Raw genomic sequence first — 20,249 nt, 5'->3', positions numbered from 1 at the left:
GATCTCTAGTATGCTTTAATCTCTTAAAGTACACAACGGATTTTGATGCGGTTTTTTAGTAAGTAGAGTGATTTAACTGAAAAGACAAAGCCTTTTTTAAATGTGAATTAGTGAGTGAAGGGTGGGGGGGGGGCTGAGTCGAGTATATTCTTATAAAAACACTAGATAAGTACTATAATGATCAGATTTCTGTTTTTATTATATCAGTTATCACAGTCAAACAGTATCAATGATTGTGTGTGTTGTTGAACTTGAGTATCACGTCGTCGATGGTCAAGAGGGTGGCTCGACAGCCAACGCCGGTCCTCGTGCAGATCCACAGCGCCTTGGGTCCCCTACTGCGGCAGTACTTGTTGTACCTGTACCCGCCGATCATGATCACGGGTTTGCCACACCGTGACGTACTGAACACGGCCTCTGCAAGGTTAAAAATCTTTATATTTTTAATTGGTCACTGGTGATTGAAAGTGTCAGCATTCCTTTTGGTTCCGGGGCGTAGTGACTCTCACCTTGCACTTGTTGGAGAATAAAATCCGAAATAAATCTTGATACGAAAACAAAAAACAGTTTGAATATATCACGAGCAGCAAAATTCTATGGGGAAAGAACAAAGGCGAAATTAGTAAAAAAAATATTAAATATAAATTAAAACCATATTCTTTTCTAAATAATGTTCTAAGTCAGCCTTTCCCAAAGTGGGCGATAAGCCCCCTTGTGGGCGCTGAAGGCTTAAACGGGGGCGTTGTGTAGAGGCTTGGGGGGGGGCGATTTGTAATTTCATTTCATCTGAATGCATTTAAATTGAAACAATGGGGGGCGCTGCAACATAATTTGTTCACAAAGTGGGCAGTAGACAAAATAAGTTTGGGAACGCCTGTTCTAAATGAATGTAATTAAGTTGATGTTTTTGTCAATTGTTTATTATTATTCGTAATATTAAGTTTATTAAGTCTATACTTTTCTTTCACAATGTGTTTTAAAAATAAATCATTTTTAAGCTAACATTTGTCAAACTAATAGTGCTAATATTGTTAAAATATATGTATTATGTAACTATAGTATTGTTAAACTGTAAACATTACACTCCGGACAAACCTTAGTGGTTAATGAAGGGTAAATATTTTTGTTTTTGTGAAAATAAATAAAATAACCTATTTTGCGTCCTGTTTTTTGAGTTATAGATGTTATATTCCCAAAACAGGGGACTGGGCCTGTTCTAAAAGCCTGAAAGATTTTTTTTATAAATAAAAAAAGTATCTCAATATTGATGTCATAAAACTATATTTGTACATCTTGTACATTATTTCTTGAACAATTGTTTTTTTTAATAAACATTACTTATTTATTACTTCAAGTCACATTATAATACATAACATTAAACAAAATACACATACTGTTCTTAATACGCGTTAAGGCGAGGATAAACCCCAATTTGTTATTCCGTGACTCCCGGTTTACCTAGATATAAAGCACAATATCTAAAATACCTTCAACCATAAACATTTTAATAAAACGTAATACTTTGGCTGTAATTAATTTACAAACTCACCTCCGACAAAAATCTATTTCATCGAAATATAAGTATTAACTAGGATAATAATACATTTTATCTGAATAAATTGTTAGTAAATCTATATTAAAATCTCCTGAACCGAACAATTTTGTGTCTTAATATTTATTTCCAAAGATATTAAAAAAAAAAACATAAAAAATAGATAAGATCCGCCCCTAGTAACTACAGTTTTATGCTAAGCTAAAATGAATCTTATTGCGATGCGTATACGCTTGATCTTTGGTTGTGTACAAGGTTATCGTTATGGATTGAGATTAATCCCCGCCTTAAGACGAGGTCTTATCTCAATCCAAAACTACAACCTTCCACACAACCAAATACCAAGCGTGTACGCAATAAGATTGATTCATTTTAGCTTAGCATAAAATTGTAGTTTCTAGATACTCTCTATTTTTCATGTGTTTTTTAAATATCTTTCTAAATAAATATTAAGAAAAAGGATTGTTCGGTTCAAACCTTTTTTTAATAGATTCATTAACAATTTTTTAAAATAAAATGTAAGTTATTCTTGTTAATAATACTTATATTTCGATGACAAAGAGTTTTGTCGGAGGTGAGTTTATAAAATAATTACAGCAAAAGTATTATTTTTTATTAAAATGTTTATGGCTTCAATCCTTTTAATTAATACTAGATGACGCCCGCAACTCCGTTGCGCCAAAAATAATTTATTGCGCTGGAACCGTACATTTTTTCGGGACAAAAAGTATCCTATGTCCTTTCCCGGGACTCAAAGTATCTCCATGCCAAATTTCAGCAAAATTGGTTCAGCGGTTTGGGCGTGAAGAGGTAACAGACAGGCAGACAGACAGACACACTTTCGCATTTATAATATTAGTATGAATAGTATGGATTGTGCTCTATATCTCATATTTTTTTAAATTTCGCTATTATATTTGAACTAGGTAAATCGGGTGTCGAGAAATAACAAAATGGGGTTTCACCTCGCCTTAAACAACAAAATCAACTAATTAGAATATTGGTATTTTTAAGATATTGAGTGACTTCTTATTTTTCGTTTCTTGTCTGCTTCCATTATAGTAGTATTAAAATGCGAAACCGTCTGTCTTATACCTCTCCATGCACAAACCGCTGAATTAATTTTGTTTTTTTAATGGAGATATTTTGAGTCCCGAAACATAACATTTTAAGATGCTTTTTATCCTGGAAAATCCCGCGCAATTAGTTTTACCGCAACGTCCGGTACCGGGCGTCATCTATCTATGTTTAGCATAATATTTTTCCTGTGATTTTATTTTTGTGTTAAAAGCTAGACGTTCAACCGCGTAATGAATTATATAATATGTTCTTTCTCATTAATGTATTTATTATCCATTTCGAGGCTTTTTTTCTTTTCGCGATATTTAGTAGAATATTCTTTCCATTTCTTTTTTGCTGCCTTATGCTCGCGACGACTCATATCCTTAACTAGTTTTCTTGTACCTTCTTCTATTTTCATTTGGTATTTCTGTCTTTCTTTTTCCCTCATTTCTTCTATTTTGTGGGGGTAATTTTTAAGGCGAGCATATCTTATACGTTGAGTTATACGTTTTCGTTCTAACATTTCTTGTCTTGTTTTTCGCTGCCGTCTTTTTGGGCGGTATTTTGAGATACTAGCTACAACGAGATGTTATATAATAATGTTAATAAAACATGTGCAATATGGAATGTAAAAATTGACAAAGCTAAAAATATTAAAGTCCCCTATAATATTTAAAAACAATCCCCTTTGCTAGGAAGTAACTGGGCACATCATCTGATCTTATCAGGCGATTGTAGCTACTGAATGTAGCTACATGCTTTAAAATATATTTTTTATTCAAATCAGATATTTATCAATTAACTCTTTTAAAATAGTGAAGATAATAGCTTAGTGGAATATTTTAAACTATTTTTGCAACGGCAGCGCTGCGTCGACGCAACGCTGTGTGGACCACAAAGTACTTTGTATATAACGTGTGGACAGGCTCTAACGACCGAGACACGTAATTGCTCACGTGCTTCCCATTCACTATCCTGCATTGCAGTCCGCCATGCCGTCCGCCGGCTTATGCAGGATTGTGAATGGTGTCGCAGGCCGCGAATTTTAGCTTAATAATGACGCATTTTCACTGGTCGATAGGGCCCGCATGCGCGGTGCGGGAGATTTCTGAAAGGCATGCCATGACCAATGAAAATGCGCCATAAGTTGTTATAGACTGCCCGTATGCTGTATAGTGTATACCGTACGAGTTACCGACTAATGAAAATGCACCCTAAGGTATTTCTTACGTCAACATTTTTCATTTATCAGAGTATAATACCCGTACCTATTACGTTTTTAATTATAAGTAAATTAAAAATTTTGGTAACAAATATTTAAAAACTATATTTTTCAAAAGACGCATGGCATATAAAAATAACAATAAAGATATTGCTGTGTACCGTGTACATTAAAAATCGGGCAAGTGCGAGTTGGACTCGCGCACGAAGGGTTCCGTACCGTTATAGAGCAAAAATTGGCCCAAAAAATGTGTGTTTTGTATGGGAGCCCCCCTTGAATATTAATTTTATTTTGTTTTTAGTATTTGTTGTTATAGCGGCAATAGATATACACAATCTGTAAAAATTTCAAATGTCTGACTATAGCCGTTCTTGAGATACAGCTTGGAGACCAGACATACGGTCAGACAGACATCGAAGTCTAAGGCTGCGTCCCCATCAGACACGGCACGGCGCCGCCACCGTGTTACGGCACGACGCCGCCACCGTGATACGGTACGGCGCCGCACCGTGACACGGTGCCGTGTACAGTGCACCGCGCGCCCCTATTCTGGTGAAACTTCCGAACAAAATTTGTGTCCAAACTTAAACGAGGCATAATATGAAAATACATATCAAAGTCGCGTAATGCAAATATTGTCATGTATACCGAGGAAATTTTATCTATAATAAATAATAGATAAAATTTCCTCGGTTTCTTTTTAACCGACTTCATAAAATATTTAATGATTCTTTTTCAATCTTCGTCTTAGTAACAACAAGAGAATAATTTTTTCGCGATCCATATCCATTATAATAATAATAAGAATCATTTATTCAATTTATCGCAACAAAAACACCATTTTTCGCACCAACACAACAACATTATCCAGACCAGCACTCTCGTTCGAGCGCAAATATCGACTGAATAGGGACGCACCGTACGCGGCACCGTGGTCCGTGACACGGTGCGGCGCCGTACCGTATCACGGTGGCGGCGTCGTGCCGTGTCTGATGGGGACAGAGCCTTAGTAATAGGGTCCCGTTTTTATACCCTTTAAGTGCGAAACCCTAAAAAAGTATAATATTATATAATTGTATTTTTCTTTATTTATAGTTATTACAGTTGAGTAAGGCAGTATTCTATATGTATAATATATTATAAAATGTATTCAAAAAGTCCTAAGACGTTGATGGACTTACAGGAAATTAGGAGGAATTTGTAAACTTGGCACATGAACAAATTATATAAAAAGCGACAAAGGATATGGGCGAAAAGCCCATAGCCGACTCTAGTTATATTATTGTAATAAAAAAAGACGCATGGCAAAGCACCCGCTTAAAAGTGGTCAAGTCCTCTTCTCATTAGCAATGTGACGTTTCATTCTTATATTATAATACTTATGTTAATTTAAAATATCCTATCTAGTTATACATTGTCAGTGATTATGAGGTATCTGTTTGATGATGACGTTGTCAACTGTCACCAGGGTGGCGGGGCAGCCGGAGCGGACCTTGACGCAGATCCACCTGACGCGAATCCTGCCTTTGCTGCCGCTCCACATGTTGAACCGATATTTGCCCATCTGGATCACCGGCCTGCCGAACCGCGACGTCGAGAAGATGAGTTCTGGAAAGTAGAAGAGAATAGGTGATCTCCAAATTAAGTAAAAGAGTTATAGCTCGTCAAAAAAGAATAGACGCCGAACGTTATTTTTAAAATCACATAAAAAGTACAGAAACCTTATTCTTGCAAATAAAAAATGTGTCAGAGCGTTAATCTTATATCTTTTAAACGAGCAATTCTTGTATATAATATGTATAATGCAATCCAATCTCTCTCCGTGGGGCTGCTGGAAGAGATTTCTATAATAAATAAGCAGATCCTTTGTGTCGTCTTACTGTGTGTAAATATTATTTGTAAATGTTTCTTGTGCACAATAAATGATTAAATAAAATGTATATATATAATTGGAATCTCGGAATCGGCTCCAACGATTTTCATGAAATTTAGTATATAGGGGGTTTCAGGGGCTATCTAGATCTAGCTAGGAATCATTTTTAGAAAATGTCATTTTATTCGTGTTTTATCGAATACCGAGCAAAGCTCGGTCAAATAGCTAGTATTAATAGTGTACAAACGTTTTTCGTGAACTACCGTTTGATCGTGATTTTATGTAAGTATGGAAAATTTATTTCGGCGTCTACTCTTTCTTGACAGACTGTATAATATAAGAATATTGCATCAGGCAAAATTAAAGAGCAAGAAGATAAAAAATAGTTTATTTCTGAAACAGCTTTCGACAGGATATTGATATATTATTATATATCAATATATTATAGACAACATTTTTTTTTCCTTAATAGATAAACATTTCTTCAAATATTTCAAATAGCTCCGTAAATTTTACCTCCAGGCTGCGTTTTCACCGGAGCTAAGCTAAGCTGCGTTGCGAGGAATGTGTTTTTAAGAACCAATAGAAACGCTTCATTTGCCTGACCACGTTCAGCGCAACGATTTTATTGGTTCTTGTAAAACGCATTCCTCGCAACGCAGCTTAACTCATCTCCGGTGGAAATGCAGCTTATACCTATTAAACAGAAATATAATGGCATATTATGAGTATACCTACTTATCTCTATTTTCGTGTTAACGACCACTGTTTTTTAGATTGGGTTTAAAAAATTAAACTCAGGAGTGTATGATATCATGGAAAATAAAATTATACTTATACTTAGTATATTTTATGTTACATTATTGAATAGACACGATACAATTAAATTTATTTCTATCTACATAATCACCATTGTAGCTTACGTAAGGTAAATCAACACTAAATATAATATTATAATATTACTATTAATTTCCTACGACCTATAGAAACAGCCTAGTACTTAATATATTATAAAAATATTCTTCATTCATAATTTAAACAATATTTGTAGTTTAAAACCATAATATTTAAGATCCTTATTTTATAATACTAAAGTTATTTTATTATATTGCAAATATCAGACCAATCAGTTTTATCGCATAAAGTGTCATAATTATACTATTAAAAGTACTTATAAAATACTGGAATGATAACGAAAATATACGTCGGTTACAAACTCAATTAATTTAAATTTCATCAAGATACCTACTAATATGTACCTACTTATTTAAAAAAATCATAGTATTTTTATGACAAAATTAAACACCTCAATAATAACAAAGACATTACAAAATAAAATAATTTAATGTAATGAATTTTCAGTGGTTAATGAGAGACAATAATATAGGCCAGCTTAAAATGATAATATTATAATTTTTTAACTATTTTTAAGCTCCGCTAACTCGACAACAATTATTCTCGTCAACAATCAAGACCCCAGTAAAAGATGTAGCACCACACATATAATAATACATACTCGTACAATATACCTAATACAACGTAATTTTTGTATTTTCTAATATTCAGATTTCAAATTTCCAATTTTTCCAATACACAAACTGGTACAATTTTACAGCGAAGCAAGACCAAAGGAGGTGCAACTTGACGATGGAATGATGGCGTTTCAAAACAGTTAACATGATATTTGTTAAATACTTTATATGTCTAGTCTGTTGAAATAAAGCTGAGTATTCTGACAAAAAATTACTTTTAGGCCGGTATAAATAGTCACTACTCAAGATGCATCTCGGTCTTAAGACACGGTTCAGGCTCTGTGATAGGTTGGCTGTCAAAATTTGGACCAATCACAGAGCCGAACCGCGTTTTGAGACCGGGTCGCATCTTAAGTACCTACTGACTATTTATACCGGCCTAAATCAAGCTCATTCAGTAAAAGCTTTACCTATTTTGGAACACTAAGTTGCCGCTGTCTACTAGGTATCTATAGTTAAAGCATCATAGGTTTACTTTAGTTTTTTTCTAGTTTAGTCGAAGGCTTTGGAAGAGTTCAATTGGGTATGTGTAGGCTTTTTTAGAACTTCTGCTTTGGACCTTACTACCTGGCCTAGCATTAATTGAAGTGTAGCTAACACGCCCCATGCTAATGGTTGTGTACACCGATGTACTTGATAACTTCAGCGCCGATGGTCCACACCTTGACCAGACACCCGTTGTTGCTGTGGTTGCAGGTCCACCTCATTTTGTCGCCCTTGAACCCTCGGCACGAGGTCCGGTACCGGTACCTGCCCAGTTGAAGCACCGGATTCCCACGTCGGGACGTATCGAAAATTAATTCGAGCCCTGAAAAATGGTTTATAAGTTGGTTAGATTTCTTTTATCAAGTTCAGTTATAATAATTAATCTATCTCGAAAAAAACTGCACCATACACAAAAATTTGATTTTAAATCGGTCTTTTTCATGATTAGCTACTAGGTATCCACAGACAACAACAAATTTATTTTTGATGTTAATAATAATAGTCCAAAACTAAACAAATAAATGAGTAACTTGAATATACATCAACTACTTTATTATCTAACAACCATTATTTCATAAAATTATCACTTGGACGTTATCGTGGAATGTTTTGCAGCAGTATGCAGAATGGCACGCGGATGACAGTCACAACTCGCAACCAATGCGCCGGTGAGTCAGTGGTTGTGCACTCCTGCACTCTTCAACAGGGAATTGTCGTAGGTCCAGACCCTCGCTGTACAACCTCTCTTACTGCCGTTGCACCTCCACTTAATTCTTGAATCGAGATTGCTCGCTATTCTTCTAAACCTGTAACCGCCTATCTGAAGCACTGGATTGCCGTTGCGAGATCTATCAAAAACTACCTCTCCTGAAAGGAATTGAAATAAGTCATCTAAGGACCCTCGTATGTAAGGTATGCCATGTAAGGCCACTCTAACGGGAAAATGCTTGTTATTCGTTTATTAACTAAATAAATTAAGAAAACAAATTATCAAGTAATGCTCTATTTTTATAAGGTATCATATTATAAATCTCTTTTTAACCTAGCTTCAATAGCCATTTAATAAACTAAAGTTTTGTTAAGCTCTTCCAAGTGGCCTTGCAAGGAACACAGCTCCAAACAAGGCAAATATTATACATCAGTCGTTTAACTTAAAATAGAGTTACAAGTATTTATTTATTTGCTTTTACTAACGGCCGTTCCCAATATTTGATCTATCTCTGGTTTTGCCCTACTAGAGATAGGAATAGCTCATAATTGACATGAAATATATGTCTCTAATGTCTAATGTGAGCTATTCCTATCTCTAGTAGGGCAAAACCAGACATAGATCAAATATTGGAAACCGCCGTAAAACGACATTATAATTTCTTTCAATTAAGCAACACATTAAACGCTCAATATACAGTCGTGGCCAACTAATTAGGGACGCTATATCACGAAAACGCATGTGTTTGTCAAAAGGCCGAGAAACCATTTCTCAAACTAGCTTTGAAGTTTTTACCATTGACAGCAAGTAAATTGACTAGCACTCTTAATATTTTGTGGTCAGAAAAGGAAATACTTGCCATCGCTATTTTTTAGGTAAATACTTTACTGCTATTTTTCATTATTGACTGATACGTGGACTGTTTAGGGACATGTCAAATTTTGACTACAAAATTAAATATGCTGGGAAATATTTAAATGGTTATTATATTAAAATGTTAATTAATAAAATTTAACAAAAAACAAAATAAAAAACTGACATTCTAATAACCGGTATGGTTTCCTTTGTTGGTTAAAACCATATTTTGACGTGGCGTCGATGCAATCAAATTATTGCAAGTTTCTAAAGGAATATTATTACAAACAGCTTGGAATTGCTCGTAAAGCTGATTTTTAGTAGCAGTACGTCGAGTTGCAATTTTTTTCGTGGCTTCGTACCATAAGTGTTCAATTGGGCTTAGGTCTGGTCCGTGTACAGGCCAATCTAGTACCGTCACTGACTGCTACGCTAGGAACGATTTGACGGACTGCGCCTTATGTTTTGGGTCTTTATCGTGTTCGAACGTCCACAATCCTGGCAACACTTCTTCAGCATACAGTATGCTAATATTTGTTTTTATTGAAACTGGTCTTCCTTCAATTTGTTTTATAGGCCCTACTCCATGTCCTGAAAAACATCCCCAGATTTTAATATTGCCTCCTCCATGTTTTATCACCTGCTTCTTTGTATATTTTGGATTAATGGCCTACTTTTTTGGCCGTTGCACATATTGTCTGGCATCTGATGAAATCAAATTTATCTTGGTCTCGTCGGAAGTAGCACATTTTTCCAATGAGCAACAGTCCAATCTCCATATTTCCTTGCGAACGCCAATTTTGCTTGTTTGTGTTCTTTCTTCAGTAACGTTCCGTGTAACTCTTCTTACAAGTTTTACCTCCACTAGCCGCCTTCTGACAGTCCTCGCTGATACTCCAGCATTCGATTCTGGCCCAAAAACTTCGCTCTTGATATGAACGGAACCCTTAAAGGGGTCTCTTTTCGCGAGAACAATCATTCTGCGATCATCTTGTGGGGTGGTTTTTCTTGGTCTCTTCTTTCTATGCACACTTTCAGTGGTGTTATGCGTTTTGAAATATGCCACGGCATCGTAGACCATGTTTTTGGAACATTCCAAATGATCTACTGCTATTTTCTTGTACGGCCACCCACGTTGGTAAAATTGAACATTGTTGCGTCACAACTCTTTTTTCGGCCCAAATTTTTATTTATTTTATTGAGTTTACAAGACACACAATAACGATCATGCTTTTTAAATTAGCGCCAGAATTAAGAAAACGCGAAAGAAAAGCTATGACTTTTTATTATTTTTTTTAGTTTACAAGGCAAAAACTAGATGTCCCTAATTAGGTGGCAAGATCTTTTGTATCATATTTATATTTGTTGTAGTAAAGATGTGTTTTGGTGAGGTTATATACGAGTAGTATGTATTTATTTATTTTATACGAAGAACTAGAGCACTATCAGTTAATATGTTTATAAAGTAACAGACACTGATATCGAATATAGGTGATAATAAAAGGACTTGAATAGTTAATATTGCTTGGTGCCTTAACTGTCCCTAATTAGTTGACCACGACTGTATTTATATCATTTAAAAAAACTATAACGAGCATTGCTTGAACATCATCTTTTAACTAAGAGTATATTAATGGAAATTCTTTAAAAATAGTAGTAATGAGTTTGACATTGACATCTTTTAACTAAATGCCTATGCGTTTTATAATGCAATCAAAATTTTATCTTAAATGGCCTTCTTATGGGCCCGTTCTTAATAAGGCCAAAATGTTCAATATGCATCGTATAAGTTTAATAATCTTAATAAGTAAAGATGTTATAAAAAACAATATTATTTTAATTCTTATAGTACGCATTTATAACTAAAAATAATTGTTTATATGTTAATGATTTTTAGATGTTCCTTGTAAAGTTCATGCTCCCTAGCAAGGCCAACTATCAAGTCTTTGGTTGGGCCTTATAAGGAACCACCGGCCTGGTAATGTTAGGAACATTACCAATATTTTAACTTAAATCGAGGCATAAGTAGATTTTCTTTTATTAGTACTATACATATATCCCTATACGACAATGCCCTGTAATTAAATTTGTGATAGATATAGGTTATGTAACTAAAAAATATAGTTTTTTAGGGTGCGGAAATTACAATTGTAGCCTCGACAACCAAACTCTACAAACAGTGAGATCTCACTGCCACAATTGCGGCACGATCGACTCGCCGCCGCGTTTGTGGCCTTAAGTTTGATGGATCTAAGTATGTAGTAGAAAGAATATGTCTTACCATGACGATAACTACGACTTTTTAACAGTTGGCCTTCAAAGGAACATGGCCTTACATGGCTCAGGGTCCTTACGATCTACAAAGTCATAATAATATAGCTCAAAAAATCAACGAAACGCTCTATAATACGAACGAAACGTACTTAAAATAATAAGTACACTTTGATCGACTCGTCAAGGCAGTAAAAATGTTTTGGAAAAGTTCATACAAAAGTTTTAAAACAGTCTCTGGAAAATGTAAGGCGCGAAAAACAAATGTCGGAGCAATGAAACTGCGGGTAAAATCTAGCTTAAAAATACTTCCACACTGCGTAGACAGGTAGAATTATACTTCTCCGGATATTGTTATTCAAACGCTTTTATAATTACATATTATTGTAATTTGTAACAAACAAACAAAAAAGTTTTATTTCGGAATAGCTTACAAAGTAGCTGAGCTTTCTTTAAAGTCTACGACGCCTACCATCGTACCATTACGGAAACTAATCCGGGTGGTACGCCGAACCACCCAATGATGACTAATGTTTGTGTTTCCCTGCAATCCTGACGACGTGGTCATCAACAGTGTACACCCTCATACGGCAGCCCAATCTGTCCTTGTTACAGTACCAGGTAACATTCGGGCCTCGAGTGTACCATCGTCTGAACCGATGGCCCCCTAACGTGAGGACACGGTGCGTCCCGATTTGGCTTTGCACATATAGGACATCTGAAATTTGCTCTAACATTAGAAGGCTCATTCTATATTATGCATTCTAACTTAAAAAGTGATATCCGTAAGAAAGCTAGTCCATTTTTATGCATTATAATTTATAATCAATATATTTTAACGTTGCCAAATAATTCACAAACGATTATTGGAAAACCATAATCACCCCATTTATTTATTATTGACTTCATCTAACACAGTTCTAATTTTCAACAAGCAGTTTTTACAAACAATCATATTATTCTTTCAATGGTTGTGATCACCAGTTGAGTATATAATGACGTTGTCGTAGGTAATCAGTTTGGCCGAACATCCGTAGTTGTCCTTGTTGCAGACCCATCGGACCTTCGCCCCTTTGCTGCCCGCCCACTTCCTGTATCGATGCTTACCCAGCTGTATCACGGGGTTACCTTGGCGTGACGTCATAAACACGGCCTCTGAAATATCGTTAATATGTCACTTAAAATTCCCAAAACAAAATATTTCTGAAAAAAATCTTAATGCAAGTCACCTTAGACCACCAAGAATACTTACCAAGTTTAAAAAGTATAGTTTTTATAGTTTCAGAGAAAAGTGGCGGTGACATTTGGACGGACGGACAGACAGACAGACGGACATAACGAAGCTATAACAGTTTCGATTTTTGCCATTTGGCTGCCGAACCCTAAAAATTAAAGAACACAATTACATATTATATACAGTGTGTTAGTGTAAACACCGTTATCCTTGAAATCATCAAATGAGCCCGTCAAAATGAACAACTTTTTCTATGAGAACAATGCTGGGAACTAAAAAAAATTGCCGATCCGGGCATCCGTATGGGTATGACCCATGCGGATGCCCGGATCGGCAATTTGTTTAATATATCTGTTAAATAATATACTAATATTATAAATGCGAAAGTGTGTCTGTATGTCTGTCTGCCTGCTACCTCTTCAGCCCAAACCACTGAACCGATTTTACTAAAATTTAGTATAGAGATACTTTGGGTCGCGGGAAAGGACATAGGATACTTTTTATCCCGGAAAAAATGTACGGTTCCCGGGCGACTTACCATAAAATCATAATTATCTCATTTATTTATTACTTATTGTCTTTATCTAACACAATTCGTAGTAATTTTGAATGATAACTCATGTTATGTTATTTTTCAGGCAACCGATGACACCCAATAGAAACATAATAATTATACCAGTAACAATCCAAAAAAAATAAATTGAATTTTTATTTAAATTTTCTTAATCTCGCTAAAACTTGAAAATGGCTAAGCCAAATGAGCTAATTTTAGTCTTAGAATAAAATTCGTGTAAGTTCAGGAAGAGTTTATATTAGTATCAAATTCACCGGGTTATCTAATCTTATATTATAGTGTTAATAAAAGAACAAGTTTACACCAATCACTTATTTTATTATTGACACTCACAAAACAACTTCACCGACTAAATATTGCATAACCAGCACTTTTATATTTTAAATACTAAATGTCACTTTAAATTTTAAAATAATTGACTTATGAGTCTAAAATTCTAGTGGAATTCTAGAGCACAGCACAAGTTAACACTTAGCGCGAGTTCAGACGAGCGCGTTTTCTACTCGCGCGGATTCATCATTCATAGCAATTTCACATGTGCTGAATCCGCGCGAGCAAAAAACGCGCAGAAAACGCGCACGTCTGAACGCGCGCTTAGGCGATGCAGTAGAGACTGCCACGAGCTCTCCAATGGAGAGACGACGTAACGGGAGGGGATGCAGTATGCACTGAAGTTGGGCGCACGTTGAACGGTGGGGAGAGCGGCACTGCTTTCATGCTCGCTAACTTCACGTTGTTTTAACGTTACGTATAGCATTATTATTTCGCCAACACCGTCTTCATGTATCAATGCTTACCCAGCTGTATCACATCCAGGCAATGAAGTATGTCATAAGCTTCACAACATTAATTTAATTTAATCTTTTTTTATGCAAATTCTTGTAAATGAGCATAATATCTTCAATTGTATTAATATATTTCTTCATTTAACGGTATTTATTAATATATACTTACTAATAATTTCTTATAATAATTAAGAACCAATGTTTTAATACTGACAAAGATATTAGGTGAATAAAATCAATATTCATAAGAGGTCTAATGCGTGTGTTGATTTTTAATAACAGTGATGATACCATCGACTGTGATGAGTACGGCGGGACAGCCGGCCTTGACCTTGGTACAGATCCACCGCGCCCTGGGCCCCATGCAACCGCTCCACCTGTAGTAGCGGTAGCTCCCTATCTGTATTATTGGATTGCCACTCCGCGACGTCGTCATTATCGGCTCTAATCCTTCCAGACCTTAACAATAATAAACACTCTTAACAAATTGTAAAATAATAATCAAAATAATGTACGCGACTAGAGCAACGTTAATTAAACTAGGTATCGATATCAAAATAAAGATAAATTAAAGTTTAATAGATGTCTAGAGATAAGATTTATTTATCTATATTTAAACACATTACACTCAAAACATCGTAGAGATCATAGTAAAGAACACACTCGAAATATATTTTGTTTACGTTACCGAAAAACCGACGAATAATGTTAAGGGTACAATGTGACTGACATAACTTCGGATCGAAATCCCGAAATAAATATAATTTATAGATAAAAATTATTGAATGAAACCGAAGAAAAAAATATTTTTCTTATAAAACACTTGGATTAGAATTCCGAAATAAATGTCTAATATCTATATTTATATATTTATCTAAAAATTATTAAATTGAACTAAAGAATAAAATATTTTTCTTAAAACGTACTTGTTGATCATACAAGATACATAATATACCACCTCAGTGGTTGTGATAATTACAGAGGCTGACAATTTTATCGTTGACAGTGATGACAGTAGCGCGGCAGCCCTCACCCACCTTCACGCACGTCCACCGCGCCTTCTCCGTGAAGCTGTTACGCTTGTTGTACCTGTACTTGCCCATCTGTATCACTGGTCTGCCGAACCGCGAGTAGGTGAATATCACTCCCTCGTTTCCATCTTAAACCAATATTATTATTTTTTAATTCTTTATTTATTAAAGAGGGTTAGGTTTTATTTATTAGACAGGCCGAAGTCCTTTTCGATGCAATTTTAAAATAATTAAATCATAGTAGTAGCATTTTTTTTTTTTTTATTTAAATAATATACTTTAATCTGCTGATACATTTACATCTGACTATAATTTTACATTAAGTGGGATAACAGTTTTTTAAGGGCAGATTTTTCAATCGTAAGATAACTATTACCTAAGAAATTAATTTGTAACCACTGAGTTATTTAAAGTACCGTAATACTTATAACTCAGTGTTTGTGACCTTTTTTATACAAAATCCTTTATTCCTTACACAGGCTGACAAATGACAATGTTATCGTTATTAAAGCAACATTTATCTAAATATTGAAAAATCAACCCTATACCGATAATTAAAAGATTTTTTTACCAATTTTAAGCATGTCAGTTGTAAAATCGAATATTAATTAATATATGATGAATGTCATTTCTCAGTATTTTTGCTTTTTGACTGTTATTGTAATATTTCTTGTAATTTTTCTACTTCTTCTTTCACATCCAGGTCTTGTATGTGAGTACATACACGACCTGGATGTGAAAGTGTACAGTATCAACTTTCTCCTCACATTGTTTTTCGTCTATACAACTACTTGAACTTGAAGTGACCATAATTTGTTTAGCCCGTGTCTGCCGTTCACGACGTTTTTTATTTGCTTTGTTCCACGCTCTCTTCTTAGATATGTGTTCTCGTACCGTCATATCTTTCACAAGTAGTTTCTTCTTGTGATACCTTTCCAGATCTCTCCTTTTATATTCAGAAAGTTTTACGGGGTCCAGTTTCAATCTGTGCCTGTAACGACGTTGCCTGTCTGCGTTTGTCAAAGCACGTTTAGTATGAAATCCTGAAACATACAATAACAGAATGTTTTTTTACAAGCAATATTAGGTACGTCGCATGTCAATTATTCTGTTTATTCACAAACAAAAAAGTTTTTAAGCAAATTATGTTTTAAATAGAAGACACAGTTAAGCAAAGCGTGGTTTTATGTAGAAAGCTATATCAATCAATAAAAAAATATAATCCTTAATAGAATTATTCATAAACTATAGTTCTGAACCTCAATGGTTATGTGTTTCACACATGCGGACGATTTCGTTGTCACAGGTGATGATGAAGGCTCGGCAGCCGAGGTTCCGCTTGATGCAGATCCAGCGCGCGCGAGGGGGCCGGCACCCCGACGCCTGGCCATAGCGGTTCTCACCGATTATTATCACCGGATTGCCAAATCGGGACTCACCGAAAACAATGTTCTGGGAGTATGGACCTATTAGAAAAGATAAAAAATATACAGAATAAAACAGGGGAAGACCAAAGTAGGCGAAGAAAACTTTTGCTTTAATAATGTTACAATGTGAATATTATGCAGCTTTTTATACAATGATGTACATAAAATTAAGCCAACTAATTATTTGTCGGTAAGCATGATTATATTGTACAGTATCGTTGATATTATGTACGGCTTTATCGACGAAGGTGGTAACGGAAGCTTTGCATCCGATCTGGACGCACAGCCAGCGCATGCGGCTTGCTCCGCGGCCTCCGCCAGTATCGACGCGGTCCCATATGATCGGGTTGCTACTATTTTTTTCACCGTTAGGACCATAGAGTATACATTATAGCAAGCTATAGAGTGCTTCTAACAAGGTATGAACTGTAAGCACGAGTGTGAACATATTTTCCTATAAGCGTCTTACGATGGCGCATGGAACATCACTAGACTTGCGTTATACGTTTGACAAGTATCTATAGAACTTCTGCTTACGATCGGCACAACGGGGAACAAGCGATGCGCGCGCTCTATAGCTTGCTAATGTATACTCTAAGGTTAGGACCTAATAGAATAAATACAAAAATATTGCCCGTTCAGGATTGAAGTGGCCTAAATAGGATCTATGGGTGTTTGTTCTTTCATCTGTTAGTAGCAACCAGTAGTAGGAAAATAAGAAACATAACATTTAAATATATTATTATTACTTTTAATTAATCAGTTTTAAATAAGAATCAATAATTTAAATATTTTATTCTACACAAAAGTTACTGCACATTCATATTTAAAATTATACCTGAATGCGAAAATGTGTTTGCTTATAAGCCTTTACGGTAAGATCACACTAGGCGACACTACGCTGCAGTAAAGCGACGCGACACTCGACTTTTTTTTTTTTTTTATGAAATAAGGGGGCAAACGGGTCACCTGATGGAAACCAACTACCGTCGCCCATGGACACTCGCAGCATCAGAAGAGCTGCAGGTGCGTTGCCGGCCTTTTAAGAGGGAATAGGATAATAGGGGAGGGTAGGGATGGGAAGGGAAGGGAATAGGGTAGGGGATTTGGCCTCCGGTAAACTCACTCACTCGGCGAAACACAACGCAAGCGCTGTTTCACGCCGGTTTTCTGTGAGAACGTGGTATTTCTCCGGTCGAGCCGGCCTATTCGTGCTGAAGCATGGCTCTCCCACGTATAAATATTAATCTAATATAAGAATATTCTCCGTATGAAATCGAAGGAGCTACGCGACACAAAATGTCGGCACTACGGAAAGAGAAGCAACTTCATAGCCCTAACGTTTTGTCGTCAGCATCGCCGCAGCATAGTGCAGTTTCGCCTTAGGGCTCCCACATATAACTCGAATTCGCATCGCAAAGTCATTTTTAGTATGAGTTTTGTCGCAGATATTTGCGATGCGATGCGATTTCGCAGTTTTGTGTGGGAGCCCTTACTGGTGATTATGTTTGTGGTGAGCGGCGATGATGGTGTCGAAGTATGTGAGGACAACTGCGCGACAGCCCTGGCTCTTCTTGACGCACATCCATCGCGCGCGCGGCCCGTGACTGCCGCACCACTTGTTGTAGCGGTGCCGCCCGATTATTATCACCGGCTTACCGAACCGGGACTGACTGAACACCGGCTCGTCTGAAACGACACATGGGCCTTGATTGATGCATAACATACAGAGAATGTGATGATCAATTTTAGAATTTTTGTCGAGAGACATAATGATATTATAATACTTTTAATTTTATATGAACCAAGTAGTGACTTTTATCATTAACTTAATCATTCAGTGAACCAAACCTGTCCTCTCCAGCTGATAATATTAGAAGAAAACAATTTTGATAAACTATATTAATTTAAAAATGCGACTAAAATTATTTAACTAACTCATACAAGTTTTAAGCGTCAAATGTTATTTATTCAAGATTATCTCCATGTATTACATTTTACTAGTAAATACAATACAGTTATTTTAGTGACTACGTTTGAATCATGTAATAGCTATTCTTCCACAATTTAAGTGGCTAGTAAAAGTACATAATATTATGTTCATAATTTATGTATCATCTATACTTTATAATGTTATAAAGCGGGAGTCTGTTTGTTTGTTTCAACGCGCCAATCTCAGGAACTACTAGACCGATTTAAAAAAATTATTTCAGTGTTAGATAGCCCATTTATCAAGGAAGGCTTTTAGGCTATATTTTATCACGCTAAGACTTATAAGAGCGAAGAAATAGAGGAAAATGTGGAAAAAACGGGGGAAATTATTTGAAAGGGCTTATCTGACGAACTACTGGAGCAATTTTTTGGAGTGAAGGATCATAGGCTATTTTTTTGGACTAATTTGTCTGTGAAAAATCTAATTTACGCGGGCGAGGCCGCGCGGAACTAATACACTCTACATCTTTAAAAAAATTGTTACTGTTTTGGGTAGGTTCATAAACTAATAAAAATTCAACATATTTTATCTTTCGTTGGTCCATCTGTATATTAAATGCCAATTAAAAAAATGTTTATTACCGACTACGAATACTAAATGCAATATAAGTTAATTATCGAGCACTAACTTTTTTCATTAAGACTATATTTGCAACTTTTGTTGAGATCTGATTTGATTAGTTTCTATGACCTTAAGAATCTTCAAAATATGCTTTAAGCAGGGGTTCCCAAACTGTGCGCCGCGTGCCCTTGTGCGACGTGGAAAGGCAAGAGGGGCGCCGTGACTCGATCATTATCCAAAAGCACAAATATTAAAAAAATCAAATTATTTATTATTATTTATATTAATTAGGTGAAGCAGGTTAAATACTTGTTTATAAATATTTACCTGCTTAATGTAACTGCAATCATTAAAACTGTATCTTTTTCTAATAGTTAGGTAGAGTAGGGCGCAGTGACAAAATATTGTACTTGTAACTGCGCCGCAGGCTGACAAAGATTGGGAACCCCAGCTTTAAAGTATTATACATAGGTACTTAAACGTAAAACATGTTAATAAATACTGGGATGGTACAGCCTTATAACATTTTCATTCACTTGTACGGTACGGAACAAAATGTACCATACCAGAGAATTTTATTCATAGGCAGAGGGCGGATTTATGTTATTTGATCGGAGTGAGTCAAGCCCAGCCAAACAAATCAAGAATAACAATGACATGAGTCATGGCATAAGTCGACTAATTACGAATAAGAACGAAGATAAGCGATCATCTTATGTCTTGAATATAATTATCTGATGATTCCTTCCACGTGTAACCTAGAAGGGCAGCAGCTGGATTAAAAATAAATTGCAAACTATAAAATGTATGTTTGATGTACAAAACTATGTAAAATTCTGATAAAATTAATGACTAGCTAGTGTAACTATTGGCTTCTAAAGTATATAAAAACACACCAAATTAAGACTACGTGTAAACAATAAAATATTTGTAAAAAAATACTAATTACTACCTAGTAGGCACCTACTGACCAGCAATATAGGCACAACTGTAAGAGCAATATACGACACGATATTATGCATACATATTGAGTCAATACTCAATACTCCACCTAACCAAGCGATAAACACACTACTATTACT

General features: G+C 35.5%; 1 protein-coding gene across 35 annotated transcripts in view; it reads right to left on the bottom strand.

Annotated features, from left to right (window-relative positions):
- The window catches only part of LOC121725403 (protein tramtrack, beta isoform-like), a 554,986-nt gene that overhangs the window by 386,324 nt on the left and 148,413 nt on the right, over positions 1–20,249 (bottom strand). The window contains exons 5-6 of one of the 35 annotated variants that reach the window (XM_042112327.1): positions 15,135–15,314; positions 14,375–14,614 (exon numbers count right to left, since the gene is read on the bottom strand). The exons of the other annotated variants lie outside the window; for them this stretch is intronic. Coding sequence (XP_041968261.1) covers positions 14,409–14,614; positions 15,135–15,314 — 386 coding nt within the window. The 3' untranslated portion in view covers positions 14,375–14,408. Of the gene's footprint in view, positions 1–14,374; positions 14,615–15,134; positions 15,315–20,249 lie in introns of those variants that run through there. 35 annotated transcript variants of the gene reach the window in all.

Source organism: Aricia agestis, chromosome 3, assembly GCF_905147365.1.
Source record: "Aricia agestis chromosome 3, ilAriAges1.1, whole genome shotgun sequence".
NCBI lineage: Eukaryota > Metazoa > Arthropoda > Insecta > Lepidoptera > Lycaenidae > Aricia > Aricia agestis.
The sequence above is the reverse complement of the archived record's forward strand: the minus strand, read 5'-3'. Positions and strand labels throughout refer to the sequence as shown.